At 42.4% G+C, this 14,781-nt stretch overlaps 1 protein-coding gene across 4 annotated transcripts; it reads right to left on the reverse strand.

The window, feature by feature from the left end:
- Positions 1–951: 951 nt before the first annotated feature.
- LOC109487725 (aminoacyl tRNA synthase complex-interacting multifunctional protein 1-like) lies at positions 952–14,616 on the reverse strand. Of its 4 annotated transcripts, XM_019791779.1 has the most exons (8): positions 14,566–14,616; positions 6,917–7,053; positions 6,123–6,224; positions 5,297–5,479; positions 3,946–4,142; positions 2,417–2,585; positions 1,401–1,573; positions 952–1,043 (listed from the first exon to the last, which is right to left on the reverse strand). In XM_019791779.1, exons 1-7 carry the CDS (start codon positions 14,601–14,603, stop codon positions 1,407–1,409), a joined length of 993 nt encoding a protein of 330 aa, XP_019647338.1. In that variant the 5' UTR covers positions 14,604–14,616; the 3' UTR covers positions 952–1,043; positions 1,401–1,406. The 4 variants fall into 4 exon arrangements, with proteins under 4 accessions (XP_019647338.1, XP_019647340.1, XP_019647337.1 ...); XM_019791781.1 differs by lacking the exon at positions 952–1,043 and having other exon boundaries at positions 1,394–1,573; positions 5,300–5,479; XM_019791778.1 differs by lacking the exon at positions 952–1,043 and having other exon boundaries at positions 1,394–1,573.
- Positions 14,617–14,781: the final 165 nt, after the last annotated feature.

A 14,781-nucleotide genomic window follows, 5' to 3' on the forward strand; every position in this document is an offset into this window, starting at 1 on the left:
GGGTGTGAAACTATAAACAAAAGGGCTCGAAAATTCATTTTTGGGAATAGGTGCACTGGTGCACCGGCACCCAACCTAAAAAAATTAGGCGCACAAAAAAGTTTTTGGGTGCACCATACGAAACAAAACCTAGTAACAGATTCTTCAATCTGCTCCTCTTCTGAGCTTTAATCTTAATTGGGAGCTAACTTGAAAATCTTACAAATCAAGTACATTTATTACAACAAAGATTTTATTATTTTTCTGATACTTGGATGCCAAGAATATCCTGTATACCATTACACATTTGATATGACACACAAAAATACCTACAAAATATTTGGGTACAGAAAGAAATTGGGTGCACTCCAAATTTGGGTGCACTAAGGTGCACATTGACATGCACACAGTATTTTGAGCCCTGAACAAGGTGACCTCCAAAAGTGAAAGGGCACATGCATCCGGCATGGGTTACACTGTTACAGTGTACAAAACAAGTGAACAATGGCTTCAAAAGTGAAAGGGCACCTAAAGGAGTGATGACTCATGGCATGTGAAACTAAAAACAAGACATCATCAGAAACTGGCAACATGCATCGGGGATGATGCAAGAATGGATCAGAGAGGACACTAACATTGTGGGCAGTTTTGATAAAGAAGACCAAGTTAGACATTTCACAATTCTGTCTGATGCTTTATTGCGCTCTCCATGTACATGTATCTTCGTCCTGTTCCATCATTTTCAAAACAAACAAATGGCAGCTATACCAGCTGTACACTACAGGATACAGATTTCTTCAAAGTGGATGTTAATGAATTTTAAAACCATTTTTGAAACTCATATTACAAAGATTACACTGTAGAATCACAATGTCATGTACGTCAAAATGCTTAAGCACCATCACTGAATGGTATATTTTTGTATTCTCAGTTAAGGAGAGTGGTGAAGAGCTAAATTTTTTGTATTACATGTACCTAAATTATCTTTTACTATAGAGTTTGAATTCACAGGACTGGTGACATCTGTCCATGTGGATATTAATAAACTGTGTTTTAAATGATAACAGTTCTTGAATAGCAAAGTTCTTTGGTCACAACCATTTATTTTTCACGAGCCGACGTTTTGGTGACCGTCTGTCATCTTCATCAGGGCAATTCTGACTGGTTTACTGTGCACTGACACTAGATGTTACTTGTTGCATATAGTGCACTAAAGGTGTTAAAAAGTTCACAGTGCTAACACCTTTAGTGAACTATGCACCAAGTAACATCTAGCGTCAGTGCACAGCAAACCAGTCAGAATTGCCCTGATGAAGATGACAGACGGTCATCGAAATGTCGGATGGTGAAAAATAAATGGTTGTGACCAAAGAACTTTGCTATTCATTCGTTTACCAACCTGATGAAATTATTTACGAAAAGAGTTCTTATTTTATTCCAGAATTAGTCATAGTTTTGGCAGTGCAGACTCCCTTCCCAGCCACAGTGAAGGGAACCCCCTTGTACGTGGCGACCTTGTCCGAGGTGACCTGTAGGTCAGGTTGTACTGTCTCCCACACTTTCTTCTTAGGCTGTAGGACTGGGTCTGGCTCCCCTGGAATAGGAAATGCATGGAATTTATTAGTCATACTTTAAACATGCATCGCCATTTGTGTAGCATCAAGCAGTTGAACCCAATGTAAGGCCACAATATTTTGATTTTAAAGATAATATTCTCGGAAGACCCAACACATACTGAACATTTTCTGTGAATAATATATTTATAATATTATGTCTTTGGTTTCACAAAGCTTCTCAAAGGGTTCCTACCATAGCAATTATAAAGGCACAAGCACTGTTATCTATCTTTGCCCATCTATCTGAAGCAGTGAGACTTTTTCCCCATTTCCCCCTTGCCCATCCGTCTAAAGCAGAGGAGGCTTGAGATAAAATCTTGTATGTTTGTTTGACAAAACTTTTGTAAAATGGTTCATTGAACTCACGGAATTACAAAAGAAGAAGAAAAACAGGAATGCAACCTCACCTGGGTATACGGTGATGAAGGTTAGACTTCCAGATAAACAATTATAATTCAAAGACAAATCAAGCTCTACTATTGGATAAATTATGGAGATTACTTCCAGACGTTTCAAGTGACATCAGTTAGTCTTCTTCAGCGTCACTAAAAGACATGACACTGTCACTGAAGAAGAATAGCCTCCACCAGGCCTTTCTATGGGAATACGGATCATAGAATTTGGCAAAAAAGAGAGTAAATTGGCCAAGGGAGTCTGGCCGCAAGATGGTTGTTTCTTTCCCTGCGTGGCCAGTTCAACTATAAGGCGGCCAAACTCCCCTGGTAAATATTCTCCTATATATAGCCAGCGTGGTTAGTCTGGTACAGACTAGAAGAAGAGTGTGTCACTCAAAATATTTGGTAGTTGTCTCCGTAACTCACCTGGGTATCCTTCGAACGTGATGCGATCCCCAGGCTGGCTGCCGGCTGGAGGATCCAGGAGTTCCACCTTGTCTGGTGAGCTGGCACACATGACCATGGCCTGGGACGTGATGCCACGCATCTTAGCAGGCTTCAGGTTACACATGGCGATCACGATACGGTCCTGCATCTGTGTGGAGTACATGTAGTAAAGTGTTTCTGTGTACTTCCGAAAATAATTTCATCAGGTTGGTAGAACTTAGGAGACAGGTATTTCTTTTTAAACAACCGGTAAATTCTCACCTTGCTGACGTTTCGGTGTCTGTCAGACACCTTCTTCAGAGCACTGCATCTGTAGAGGGACACGCTATATGTAGAGGGACACGTTTGGGACAGTGTTCTCGCCATACATATAGCATGTCCCTGTACAGATGCAGTACTCGAGTCAGAAGCTCTGAAGAAGGTGTCTGACAGACACCGAAACGTCAGCAAGGTGAGAATTTACCGGTTGTTTAAAAAGAAATACCTGTCTCTTGTTTCTGTGTACCTGTTTCTTATACAACAATATGACAGTGATGACAGAAGAATTGTATATGTAACCGGACAGTGCGTGAGTGAGTGTGTGTAGTTATTGTTGCAATTTTAATGTGGAAGGGCTCCAGGAAGAATAGTAGGAACATTTTTTCTGTTGTACTAATGGAGATCCAAATAAACATAAACATAAAAAGTGATGGCTGGATAAAACAACAATTCTTTTGGAAGAATGTGGAAAAAAAAATCTTAATATTCACATGTAAACTTTAAAATGAAGCTTCCTGTAACACTTTCAAAGCTTCAGCAACACGTCATTCATTGTGAAAACTTTTGTTTTGTTACAGTTATAAGTAACTATTACAAAGTATGACTTAATATCAATGGTAAAACATGGCAGCTGACACTTACAAAGCAAAAGAGCCCCCTGCAGCCTGAAAAGTAAAGTGCATGCTACATGTACATTGTGATTTACTTGGGAACATAGTATGTAATAATATAATGAGAGTGGCTGAAAACTTCTGCAATTTTGTGACTCATTTCTCCCTTTCTGAAAACAGATTCACAAGCACCTCTTTATAAATTTCCATATTTCTATGTATACAAGACAATTTTTGTCTTGCCTTGGTTAATAGAAAACCTGTCAAGATTGATACCAACTAGAAAGGTAACATAGAACTGCGTAACATATACCTTCACCTGGTCTAGCCCAACAAACTACTTGCCTTAATGGGTTTATTCTTCCTCAAAGTCAAATACATTCATATACATGTATATGGTGACCAGCCCCTCCAACTCTCCCCTGCTACATAATGTAACCCAACACCACAGGGTGTCTGCTACACAAGTTACCATGGTGACAGACTTCTGGTCCAGGTCAATGACTCTATTTGTTTGGAGAAGAAGAGGAAGAAGAAGAAACAGAGCAAAAACAGTATGTTTTCCTTCTGCAAAGGTAAACATTTAATATTAAACAGGCCATGTGTAGATACATGTAATGGCTAAGGTTTGACCCTTACCTCCTCCATAGGGACATGTTTGACCAGTCCACTGACCACAGTCCTGGGTGCCGTCTCTCCCACATCAATCTCCTCCACATACAGAGTGTCTGCATCAGGGTGCTTCTTCACAGACACGATACGGCCGATCCGCATGTCCAGTCTGGACACATCAACAGGCTTCTCCTCCTGAGGCGGTCCTCCCTTCTTCTTCTCACCTGGGCAGAAAGAATTCATTCATTAGGCCACACCAATTTCATTTGTTGTTTCTCAAATTTTTTCAGAAAAAAATATGAAGCGACTAGGGCAAAATAAAAAAAAAACAGGCCAAAGCACCCCAAAGCAACCCAAGTGAACATACCTGGCTGGTTTATAAGTAGATTTTTAACTTTTCATGAAACAAAATTGCTGTTTTATTGAAAAACTTTAAGAACTAAATTTTAACAACTAGGAAGAAAAGGACTTTCTTCAACCATTTCGGCCCAGATATGTCTTTCATTGAGCATTTTGCAGTTAATTTAGATTTTTTTGTTTTTTTGCAAATCAGAAAAAAATGGACAGGGCGATCCGAGAAGCAACAAATTAAATTGGTGCGGCCTAATCTCCAAGCAGATATGGTGGCATGGTAGTATCCATTGGCCAGAGGAGTGTCCATCTTCGGTGGCCAATGGACACTGTCTTGCCACCGTATGATCTGCTTGGAGATTACTAGTATTCATTTATAGACTTTGGGAAGAGGCACATAGATGAATGACAATGCACCATGATGTTCAGAAGTACAATGTACTATCATATGTAAATGTATAAACTATGACAATGGACAGCAAAGAGAGAGAGAGAGAGAGAGAGAGAATGGGAAAGCAAGATACAAGATCTAAGGCAAAATCTACCTCAACCCTCAGGTACAATGTATTTCTATGCCATTTATAATACATTCCTACCTACTCTCTGCAGTTTCTGCAATTTTATAGTGGATGATCATGTCAATGATAACTATTTGCATAGGCAATAACATATGCTATCAAAGAATTGCATAACTACTAAGCCTTAAAATAGTTTAGTTACAGCAGTCACATTCATTATACAGCATTTTTATCATATGATTTTCATAGTGAAGCTATAACAGAACTAACCATTCATGAGAATCTACAACAAATGTATTTGCTGTCAGAAGATATGACTTCTGTGCAGCACAACCATAACTGTCCTAAGAATCAGTTTGCTGTCATGAACCTGCCATGCAACAAATGTAACAGGACCACTTCTACACACAAGGACTTCTAAATTTACAATGGAACATCAACTGCACATGATTGAGCAGCTGGGCATACGTAATGAACAAAATTTGATTAGATATAATCTTAATACCCACCACCTTTCTTTTCCTTCTTTTCCCCTTTCCCTGCAGCCTTGTCAGCTTTCCCTCCTTTCTGCACCTGCTTCTGTTCAGGCTTGGCTTCCGCAGGCTTGGGTGCTGGTTCAGCTGTCTGCGGCTGTGCAGCAGGTGCCTCTGTGTCTGTGGCAGCTGTCCTTACAGGTAGGTACACCTGTTGCACTGTGTAGCAGGGAAGCACAAATTTTATAAAGACAAAAAATATCTGTTACTTTATGTATATAACAAAATTACACACCTGAAATTTGTGAAAGGCATATGTACATGTATTTCTAAGTACAATGTACATATTCTATATATTCTGAGTTGCTACATATTATTTTTGTACTTAGGCCACACCAATTTAATTTCTTGGTTAACGGATTCGCCCTCTTCATTTTTTTCTGATTTGCAAATAAAAATAAAAATTCAGAATCAATTGCAAAATGCTCATATTTTGCCCTGAACAGTTTTCTTCCTAGTTGTTACAGTTATTCCATCTTTCAATGCAATGGTATCATTAAAAGTTCAAAATTCAGTGTTTAAATTTTGGGCCAGCCTGGTGTGTTGACTTCATGGCTCCTATTGTACCATTTTGGGCCATAATAGGATGCCTAGGCCTGTTTTTATTATTTATTTTTTCGCCCGCCTGCTCCATTATTTTTGTAGAAATATCCATTAACCAAGAAATTAAATTGGTGTGGCCTTACCCAGAAATGACAACCCACTGCCCCTAGACTACCTTTACCTTTAACTTTTTAGAATGGTAGTAAAATATCAAGCCCACATATTTCTGACTGGATGAACGTACTAGTACAGATCTTACCTCCATTCTGGATCTCGGCCATGGTGAGCTTGGCCTTGAGGTCATTGACCTGTTGTCTCAGCTGGTCATTCTCCTTCTTCAACCGCTGCTCCTCTGCAGTGACTGTTACAGACAGGACAAGTTTGAATTTATCTACTTGGAGTACTATAATAAATTTTGAAATGTTGTCTCTGTATATTCTATATCAGTATAGCTGGTATAACTGCCCTTTGATGTAGCACATCAGCTTCGCAGGCATGTTGTGGCAGCAGCTATATTACACCAAACGACATAACAAACCAAGGACCTAGGACTAGTAGGAGTTGTTCCCGTATTCATTTCTTGATACAAAATTCTTTTAACCTTCATGTATGTACTCCACTGTGTTCTGCTGCTGCAGTAGCTTTTCATGTAACCACCTATATATGTGTAGAGGTGTACTAGCTCTTAGTTAGTTCTATTTCTTCTATTCAACATTTTGCCAGACATGATACCCCTTGAACTTATACGTAGAATGTTGATAGACTCATACCAGCTAATAATCTTATTATCATCATCTGCCATACATTGTACCTGTTACAAGTGTTGTGCAATAAACTTTGACTTGACTTGACTTGTAAAATATGTACATCCTTACCTGCACTGTCACCTATTTATATATAGCTACCTGGGTACCATCATTGTGTACTTTTACGCTCCCTCCCTCTTGTCATTAGTGAAAGCATGCAAGTTAAAGCATGCAAGAATAATACCCGTGCTATGACCTATGTGCCCCCTAGCGGCTGTCTATGTTACTGCAGCAGTACTGTACACACCAGCATGCTGTTTGAGCATCTGTATCTGTGTCTTGAGGATGTTGATGGCTTCATCAGCCTGCCTGGCTCTCTGCTCCAGACGCTGGACCACTTCGGGGGACGCCATCCTCAGTACTGATCTCACCAACAGTCGACTGCTGCAGGGTCCAAATATATCAACCAAGGAGGTTAAAAAATCAATTGATTTTAAAGCTCCTTGTATCAACTTTTACTAGTTTTATTACATAAACATCATGTCATAGAAATACCTAGTGTAACAGTGGGGGATTTATAGGCGCTACCAACTGACCCGGCCGATGGGTCTAGACCTTTTTGGCTGAGCGGTTAGAGCGTCTGGTTATGAAGCTCTGGTGCCCGGGAGGTTGTGGGTTCGAACCCCGGCCCGGGACCAAAAGGGTTTCTACTGGCTCCTCCTGTTTCTTACAGTGGTTCCCACACCAGTCCTGGGAGTTCCGGCAAAGAGTGCCGCTCCAGGGATGTCGATTTCGGAAGATTCGAGGCCTAGACTAATCTTGAAAAGAAAAGGGGGACTAGTATAACAGTGGGGGATTTATATATAGGCGCTACCAACTGACCCGGCCGATGGGTCTAGACCTTTTCGGTCGAGCAGTTAGAGCGTCTGGTTATGAAGCTCTGGTGCCCGGGAGGTTGTGGGTTCGAACCCCGGCCCAGGACCAGAAGGGTTGTTAATTACTGGCTCCTCCTGTTTCTGATAATAATACCTTTACCTTATTGGGGGCCTACATGACGCGACAACGCTCTACGCTAAATTTTAAGCGCTGGCTACGTATTACGTTGAATTCAGGAGGCCTCTCCATTACGCTTTACAATAAATTACAAGTGGCTATAATGCATTACATAGAATTAAACTGAATTACGTGCTACATGGAATACGCCAATTACACTCTACGTTGAATTAGAGCGGTCCGTCTACCTACTATACGTAGAATTAAGACGTCCAATTGCACTCTACGGAAAAGGGCATGCGGAACCACATTATTGGCTAAATTGGAGTTAGATCTGAGAATACCAGCTACATATGTACATCTTAAATTAAGTTATATGTTGAATTTCATACATGTTGTAATTTATTACATCACCTTTAATATCAATACTAGTACTGTTATGGTTACGGATAGTGTCAATATAGGGGGTACTTTGATAAAGATAATGTAACGGTTAAATTGTTGAGATCAATAACGTTTAAGTTTTTATTTGACAAGGAAAGACTACGACTGTTCATATAGATCTGGAGGAATGTGTTGAACGTCCTTGGTATGACAGATATGCTTGTTGTTGTTGTTGTTGTTGTCCTTGTTTAACGTCTAATATATCGCTAGACGTGGTCACTTGGTGCTCATTGACGCATGGTTCAGTTCAGAGTCAAAAAGTCTCTCTAGGTATTTAACTCTTGGTGCCTTGTGGTTGAGTGAAGCTTGAAGTGTCTTTATGAGAGCACATCAAAGCGGTGTGTACTCTCAATGTACCGGGAGAGGGCCAGGTACATCTGGTTGTTCGCTGCATCTGAAAGTCCTTCTCTCATTCCGGCTAGGGTGACGATGCCTGTGTCTCTGTTTTCTTCTGCTACGTTGTATGTCTCGTGTATGCTGTCAGCTTCTAGTAGCATGTGATGTCTTTCGTTGTCATAGCGAGGGCAGTGGTACAGGTAGTGGTTGGTGGTCTCAGGGACGTCACAGTTTGGGCAGTGTGGTGGAAACTCAGGGTTTTTCCAGTTCTGATATGCATTAAGTCTAGTGTGACCGCTCACTAGCTGATTGATGGCGATTTGTGTGGTTCTTCTTCCAAGTGTTCTGCCCTTCTTCTTCATGTTTGTGCCGATTTTCTGCATGTGTACGCTTGTTGTGTTCAGATTTGTTCTTCTGTTCCATCTTTTATTTGCCTGTGATTCTATGTGTTTCAGAGCTTGATGTTTCGTCCAGGATGTGTTGTTAATGGTCTTTGCTTCATTGGCTGCCAGTTTCGCTTCCTTGTCTGCGATCTCGTTTCCAGGTATTCCCATATGACCGGGGCACCAGTTGAACTGGAAGGTGAGGCCCTGTAGTTTGAGCTGTTGTAGCTTGCTACGGATTGTATGTACTAAATTGTTGTAAGCCTCTACTTGTTGGACACCTGTGACTGTTTCAATTGCCGCTTTGCAATCACAGAGTAGGAGCAGTTTGTTGGCTGTAGTTGGTCTTCTGATGATGGTGTCGATGGCGAGGTGGAGGCCCTCCAGCTCGCCTTCGTAGTTGTTGGATTTAGTAGCTATCGGTTTTCGTACAGCATAGGGGTCGGTCATGCCCCATTTCTCGTATATGACTGCAGCGCATCCAGTGGGGCTGGGATTGCTCAGGGCAGATCCATCAGTGAAGATGACTGTGGTTGGTTCTGTGTTGGTTGCAATGTCTTGAAGTGTGGCTATGATTTCCTGTCGTGCTCGATCTTTCCCCATGGTAGTGTTAGTCTTTGCAGTGAAGGTTCCCGTGATGTTGCCCATAGTGAAGGGAGGTAGACTGGCGTCACAGTAGGGTTCTTTGTCAACAGTGCTGTCTGCGATCTCTCCTTTTAGCTCATTTAGTCTTGTGCGTAGTAGATGTAGCGGTGATCCGGTCTGGGTTGTTGGCTCCTGAGATTTTGAGTGTGTTATTGCATCAAAGATGGGGTTGCCGGTGTGCTTTGTTGACATTCTGAGGTAGCTCTGTGCCTGTCGGCATGATAAGTGGATGTCAATGGGTGGGATGCCTGTTATTGCCTCCAGTGCCTCAGTGCTGGTCCGTTCAAGACACCCCGTTGCCGTCAGTAGTGCCTGTCTTTGTATGGCTGAGTATGCCTTGACAAGTTTGTCTGTGGCTGTGACGGTACATTCAGCGGCATAGTCTAGGATGGGTCTAACAAGTGTGGTGTAGAGCAGGATTTGAGCCTGTTGGTTGGGATTCTTCTTGGATTGTGTGACCTTGCTGACTGCTTTGAGTGCCTTGAATGCTTTAGTACGTGTCGCCTTGATGTGATTGTCGAAGTTCAGTTGGTTGTCTAGAGTAACGCCTACCAACTTAAAGTCCTTCACAACTTGTATGATCTTGTCATTCACTTTGAGGTCGTCTGTCACTATGTTGTCGGCGTGTGGCGGTGGGAAGAACATGACTTTGGTTTTGTTGTGTTGAATTTTCATATTCCAGAGTGGGCACCAGCTATTCATGACTTTGGATATGCCTGCTTCTACCTCTTCTTTCACGGCTTTGACGTCTTGGCCAGCTTTCCATGCTGCAGCGTCATCCGCATACTGGAAATTGTTTAGGGGGATGTCTGAGTATGCGTCAGCTGTGTAGATATTGCAGAGTGTAGTGGACAGGACTGCCCCTTGTGGAATTCCTACTTTGGACTGTTGTGGCGTTGTAGTTATGGAGTTGATTTTGTAACTGGCCTCTCTGTCCTTCAGGAAGCAGTGGAGGTAACAGAGCATCCTCCCATTGATACCTCTTCTGATGAGCTTGTACAGTAGACCCTCTTGCCATACCCGGTCGAAGCATGCTTCATAGTCTGCAAAGACAGCGACTGTTGTTTGGTTCTTTTTCCATGCTTCTCGGATGTCTTGAATGAGTCGGAGAACACCGTGTGGGGCACTTCGGTGTTTCCGGTATGCCTCCTGTGTTGGAGCCAGGTGGTTGTTGACCTCTGCCCACCATGTGAGGCGGTTGTTGACCACACGCTCCATAATCTTGCCAAGGACGCTGGATAGGGTGATGGGACGGTATGACTTGATCTCGTTGTAGTTGTCCTTGCCGGGCTTCCGGATGAGTATTTTGGTGTCCTGTTTCATTTGATTAGGTATCTCTCCCTGTATCCATATGCACTGCAGCATGTGTAGCAGTGCTTGTGACAGACCGTCCCCTCCTCTCTTTATCATGATTGGGAGAATTCCCTCTATGGGGCTGGGTGCAGAGTTACCATCCATCCTGTGAATGGCGGCTTGTACTTCTTGTAGTTGGAGTTCTGTATTCAGAGGGTCGTCTTCTTGATTGTCATCCTTGATTGTTTCTGCTTGATGTTCCAGGACTGCCTGTACTGCTTGTGTGATGCTGTTTCTCCAGTGAGAGAGCTCTCCAGGCATTTCTACCCCGCTAGGTGCATAGGTGTCAGTAGCCACTTGTGCGATCTCTTGGTCTGTGATGGCTAGGTCTCCGTTGGGTAGGTTCAAGGGTTGTATGACTGTTTTGGTGTTCTTGCTGAGGTGAGTTTTGATAGTTTTCCAGAAGGTCTGTGGTTTCCTTGGGTCCATGCTTTTTAGTTGTGATTCCCAGTGCTTGTTTCGTGCATCATCTTCCATGTGTACCAGTGTTTCTTTCTCCTTCAGGTACTTGTTGAGATTGTTGGAGTCCCTTCTTCTGTGGAATTTTCTGAGGGCGGTTTTAGTGATCTTCATCTGTTCTTCTAGTGCAGTATTCCAGTAACCTTTGCTGTGTTTGGTGATGGTCTTTTTGCTTATGATTCCTTCTGTGCATTTCATCATGGTGTCTTTGAAGCTTTCGTACAGGTCAGAAATACTGGTGCTGACAGAGTTTGTGTTGACTGCATTATGCTCCAACCAGATTGTGAATTGTTCGTTTGTGGTTTCTTCCCATCTCTGCCAGTCTACATTTCGAAGATCCCATCTTTGGACTTTTATGTCTGGTTTCTTGGTTCCAACTTGCATAGTGATCAGGTGGTGGTCAGTTTTCAGCTGAACTTCAGGTTGTACTCTCCATTTCTCTATCAGCTGTGTTGCTTGTCTGTTTGTGATGGTAAGATCAATAACACTGTTCTCTCTTGTTGGTCTGTGGTTGTTCATGACATGACGTGTAGGCTGTTTGATAGTAGGTGGTTGTTGAGGAGGGTTCCGAGGTGGTTTTCCCTTTCATCCCCCCATGCAGGGTGTCGAGCGTTGAAGTCTCCGCATAGAATCAGAGGTTTGTTGGTGCCCTGGAGAGACTTAAGTGTGCTCATGACTTCTTCTATTCCTTCCTTGTTATCAGGTGGTACATATGCTGAGATGAGGATAAAGCACGTAGTGTCTGAGTAGATATTAACAGCTGCAATGTCCGCATGTGTCGTGTTGTCTAGTTTCATTTCTAGTACTTTGATGTGGTCTTTGGTTGCAATGGCTACTCCTCCTCCTCTCTTTGTGGCTCTACTCCTGAAGGTCCAGTTCCATGTCTTAAGACACTGTGGTTTGTCTGTTTTGTTCCAGACTTCTGACAGACAGAGTATGTCGATGTTTTGGTGATTGCACATGTGTTCAACAAGTGTTGATGACGTATTGATGGAACGTATGTTCACCTGTGCGATGTTCATGTTGTTACAAAAAAGTGTTTACTGAGGTAGGCTGGAAGACTTGATGCAGAGATTGATATGTGTTCACAAGTGGAGAGAAGTACTAGTACTAGTAGGATTGCTAGTACTACTAGGGCGTTGCAAGTTGTGGAGTTGTTTAAGAAGTCTTTCTTCTAGACTCTGTTTGACTGTTTGAAAATGTTTGCACCGTGGGTCGTTGGCACTATGGGATCCACTGCAATTGATGCACTTCAGTTTGCAGGGGTAGGGGTGTCCTTTTGGTCCACTACACCTGATACAGCGGGGTTCTTCCTTACACAGTCTAGAGATGTGGCCTATCTTGTGGCAATTGTAGCACCTGATTGGTGTAGTCTTCTTGCTTCTATAAGGCTCTACAGTGATGCTAACTCCTCTTATTGTGAGGTTGTGTACAAAGAGTTTGTTGAGTTGACCAGTTGTTACGTCTACACGTGCTACTCTAAGGGGTTTACCAGTGTCCTGATAGCGATATCTGTGCGCTTTGAGTTGGATTCCAGTTTGTTCAAAGATGTTGTTCTCAATTTCTTCTTCAGTCACTTCAATTGCAATGTTCTTAAGTATAGCTCTTCTACCATAGATCTGGTTGGTTCTATGGCTAGTGACCTGATCTGCTTTGGCGTTGAAGGCACCGTCTTTCCACGGTTGTAGGAGTTCTTCTGAGGTTCTGCTGTTTTTACAATGAACGGCTATACCTCCCCTAGGAAGAAGGTATGCTAGATTGATGTCGTGAGCACAGTGTGGTTTGTTTCTGGTAATTTCGGCAAGTATCTTCCCACTGTTTCTGTATTGCTCAGGTTCAGGGATCCCGTCGATGAGAACAATATGTTGCGAGGGATCTTGGCTGTTGTTTTCTTTACGGGTGTTTTGTGAGAAGTTTTCCGTTGGTTTCTGAATGTCTTTTGAAATGATATGGTTGTTATCAAGCTCAAGAATAATGCACTGTGCACAATGGTAGGGCTCGTTGTTTCTTGTGAGGTAGTCACAAACCTTGGGAGAGAGTTTGGCACAGGAGTTGTGCCACCACTTATCACAGTTGTCGCAACAGATCCAACGTCCACCTTCTGGATGATCGTTGGCACAAACACAGACCTCTTCGTCCGTAACCTCTTGTGAGACTGAAGTTTCAGCTAACCTGGTTTTCTTAGATGCTGTTGTTTTTGGTGCTGTTGCATTTAGAGGAACATGGGAGTTTGATTTTTCCTGTAATTCCTGCTTTACTTGGGCACCGCTAGAAGTAACAATAGGTGGGCCTTGGCTTAGAGTGTATTCCTTGCCTTGCTTCTTTTTTTGAGCTCTTGTATACGGCATTCCCAAAGTTCAAATTCCAAAAACAATATGGCGTCGATTTGTTTTGTTTGGGTTTCTGAGATTCAAAGAAGGCACATTCCTTATTTTGTTTTGATGTCCAGAAGATGAAACGAACTGCTGCAGTTTGGAAAATAACTGACCTTTAGTTGTGAGGAGATGAATCTCAGTCCTTTCAAGAGTGTTGTGGTCAGTCCTCCTTGGAAGAAAGTAGAAAAACTGCCTTGACTTGGCTGACTTGGGTTGATTTGGAATGGTGAAAAACGACTTGGAATGTCTTGGAACGCTGAGTAACGGCTTGGAACGTTGAAAAACAAAGGCGCTCTCTCACACTTGAGTCGGCGTCAGGAAAAGTCCGTAATCAGGCCGTCAAAGTCAGGTTTACAAACACTTTAGTTGAGAGGAGATGAATCTCAGTCCTTTCAATAGTGTTGTGGTCAGTCCTCCTTGGTAGAAAGTAGAAAAACCGCCTTGGCTTGGCTGACTTGGGTTGATTTGGAATGGTGAAAAACGACTTGGAATGTCTTGGAACGCTGAGTAACGGCTTGGAACGTTGAAAAACAAAGGCGCTCTCTCACACTTGAGTCGGCGTCAGGAAAAGTCCGTAATCAGGCCGTCAAAGTCAGGTTTAAAAACACTAAAAACGTATCCAATAACTTCGATGACTTTAGCGCAGCGACAAAACTTTGTTTGCTGAGAAAAATCCGTTGTACAAGCCTTATTCTCGAGAAAAAAAGGCTTGAGAAACGGGAGCCCTCGAAAAACACATCCGCGCTTCACACATCGAACTTCGAATCCCTATATGGCTATATGGCTGAAAACCATCACGCGATCACCATTCATCCACGAAATACACATGTAAATGCAATTGTTCAGACACTAAAGTCCTTCTACCTTTTCCCTGTGAAGTTATCTCATCATAGGGATTTAAAAAAGCCAAATTTCTATCGGAAAAAGGCTGCAAATTTGAGAAAGAAGAGCGGACAAAATCTGCTTACCTTGCAGAGAGAAGCAAACTCATGGGGTAAAAGGTCATACGCTGAGGCTGGAAGCAACCATTCATGTTAAGGGTCGCACCAATAGCTTTTCAAAATTACTCACTATTAACCTTTCAAAATTACTCATACACAAAATTCTAAAGTGAACGCAAAATATAACTTTATCTTTTAAAATTTATGTATGATCTCTGCCTTTTATTCGATAACAAAGATTCC

The sequence above is a fragment of the Branchiostoma belcheri genome, unplaced genomic scaffold (genome assembly GCF_001625305.1).
Source record: "Branchiostoma belcheri isolate BF01 breed outbred unplaced genomic scaffold, Haploidv18h27 scaffold9, whole genome shotgun sequence".
Classification (NCBI taxonomy): domain Eukaryota; kingdom Metazoa; phylum Chordata; class Leptocardii; order Amphioxiformes; family Branchiostomatidae; genus Branchiostoma; species Branchiostoma belcheri.

What these genes read in the sequence shown, in the direction of transcription:
- LOC109487725 (XM_019791779.1), bottom strand. Translation starts at nt 14,603, where the DNA reads ATGACCTTTTACCCCATGAGTTTGCTTCTCTCTGCAAG. An exon ending in GATGCTCAAACAGCATGCTG is followed by an intron (nt 6,225 to 6,916) that starts GTGTGTACAGTA and finishes TGTCTGTAACAG; the next exon opens with TCACTGCAGAGGAGCAGCGG. An exon ending in AAAGAAGGAAAAGAAAGGTG is followed by an intron (nt 4,143 to 5,296) that starts GTGGGTATTAAG and finishes CTTTCTGCCCAG; the next exon opens with GTGAGAAGAAGAAGGGAGGA.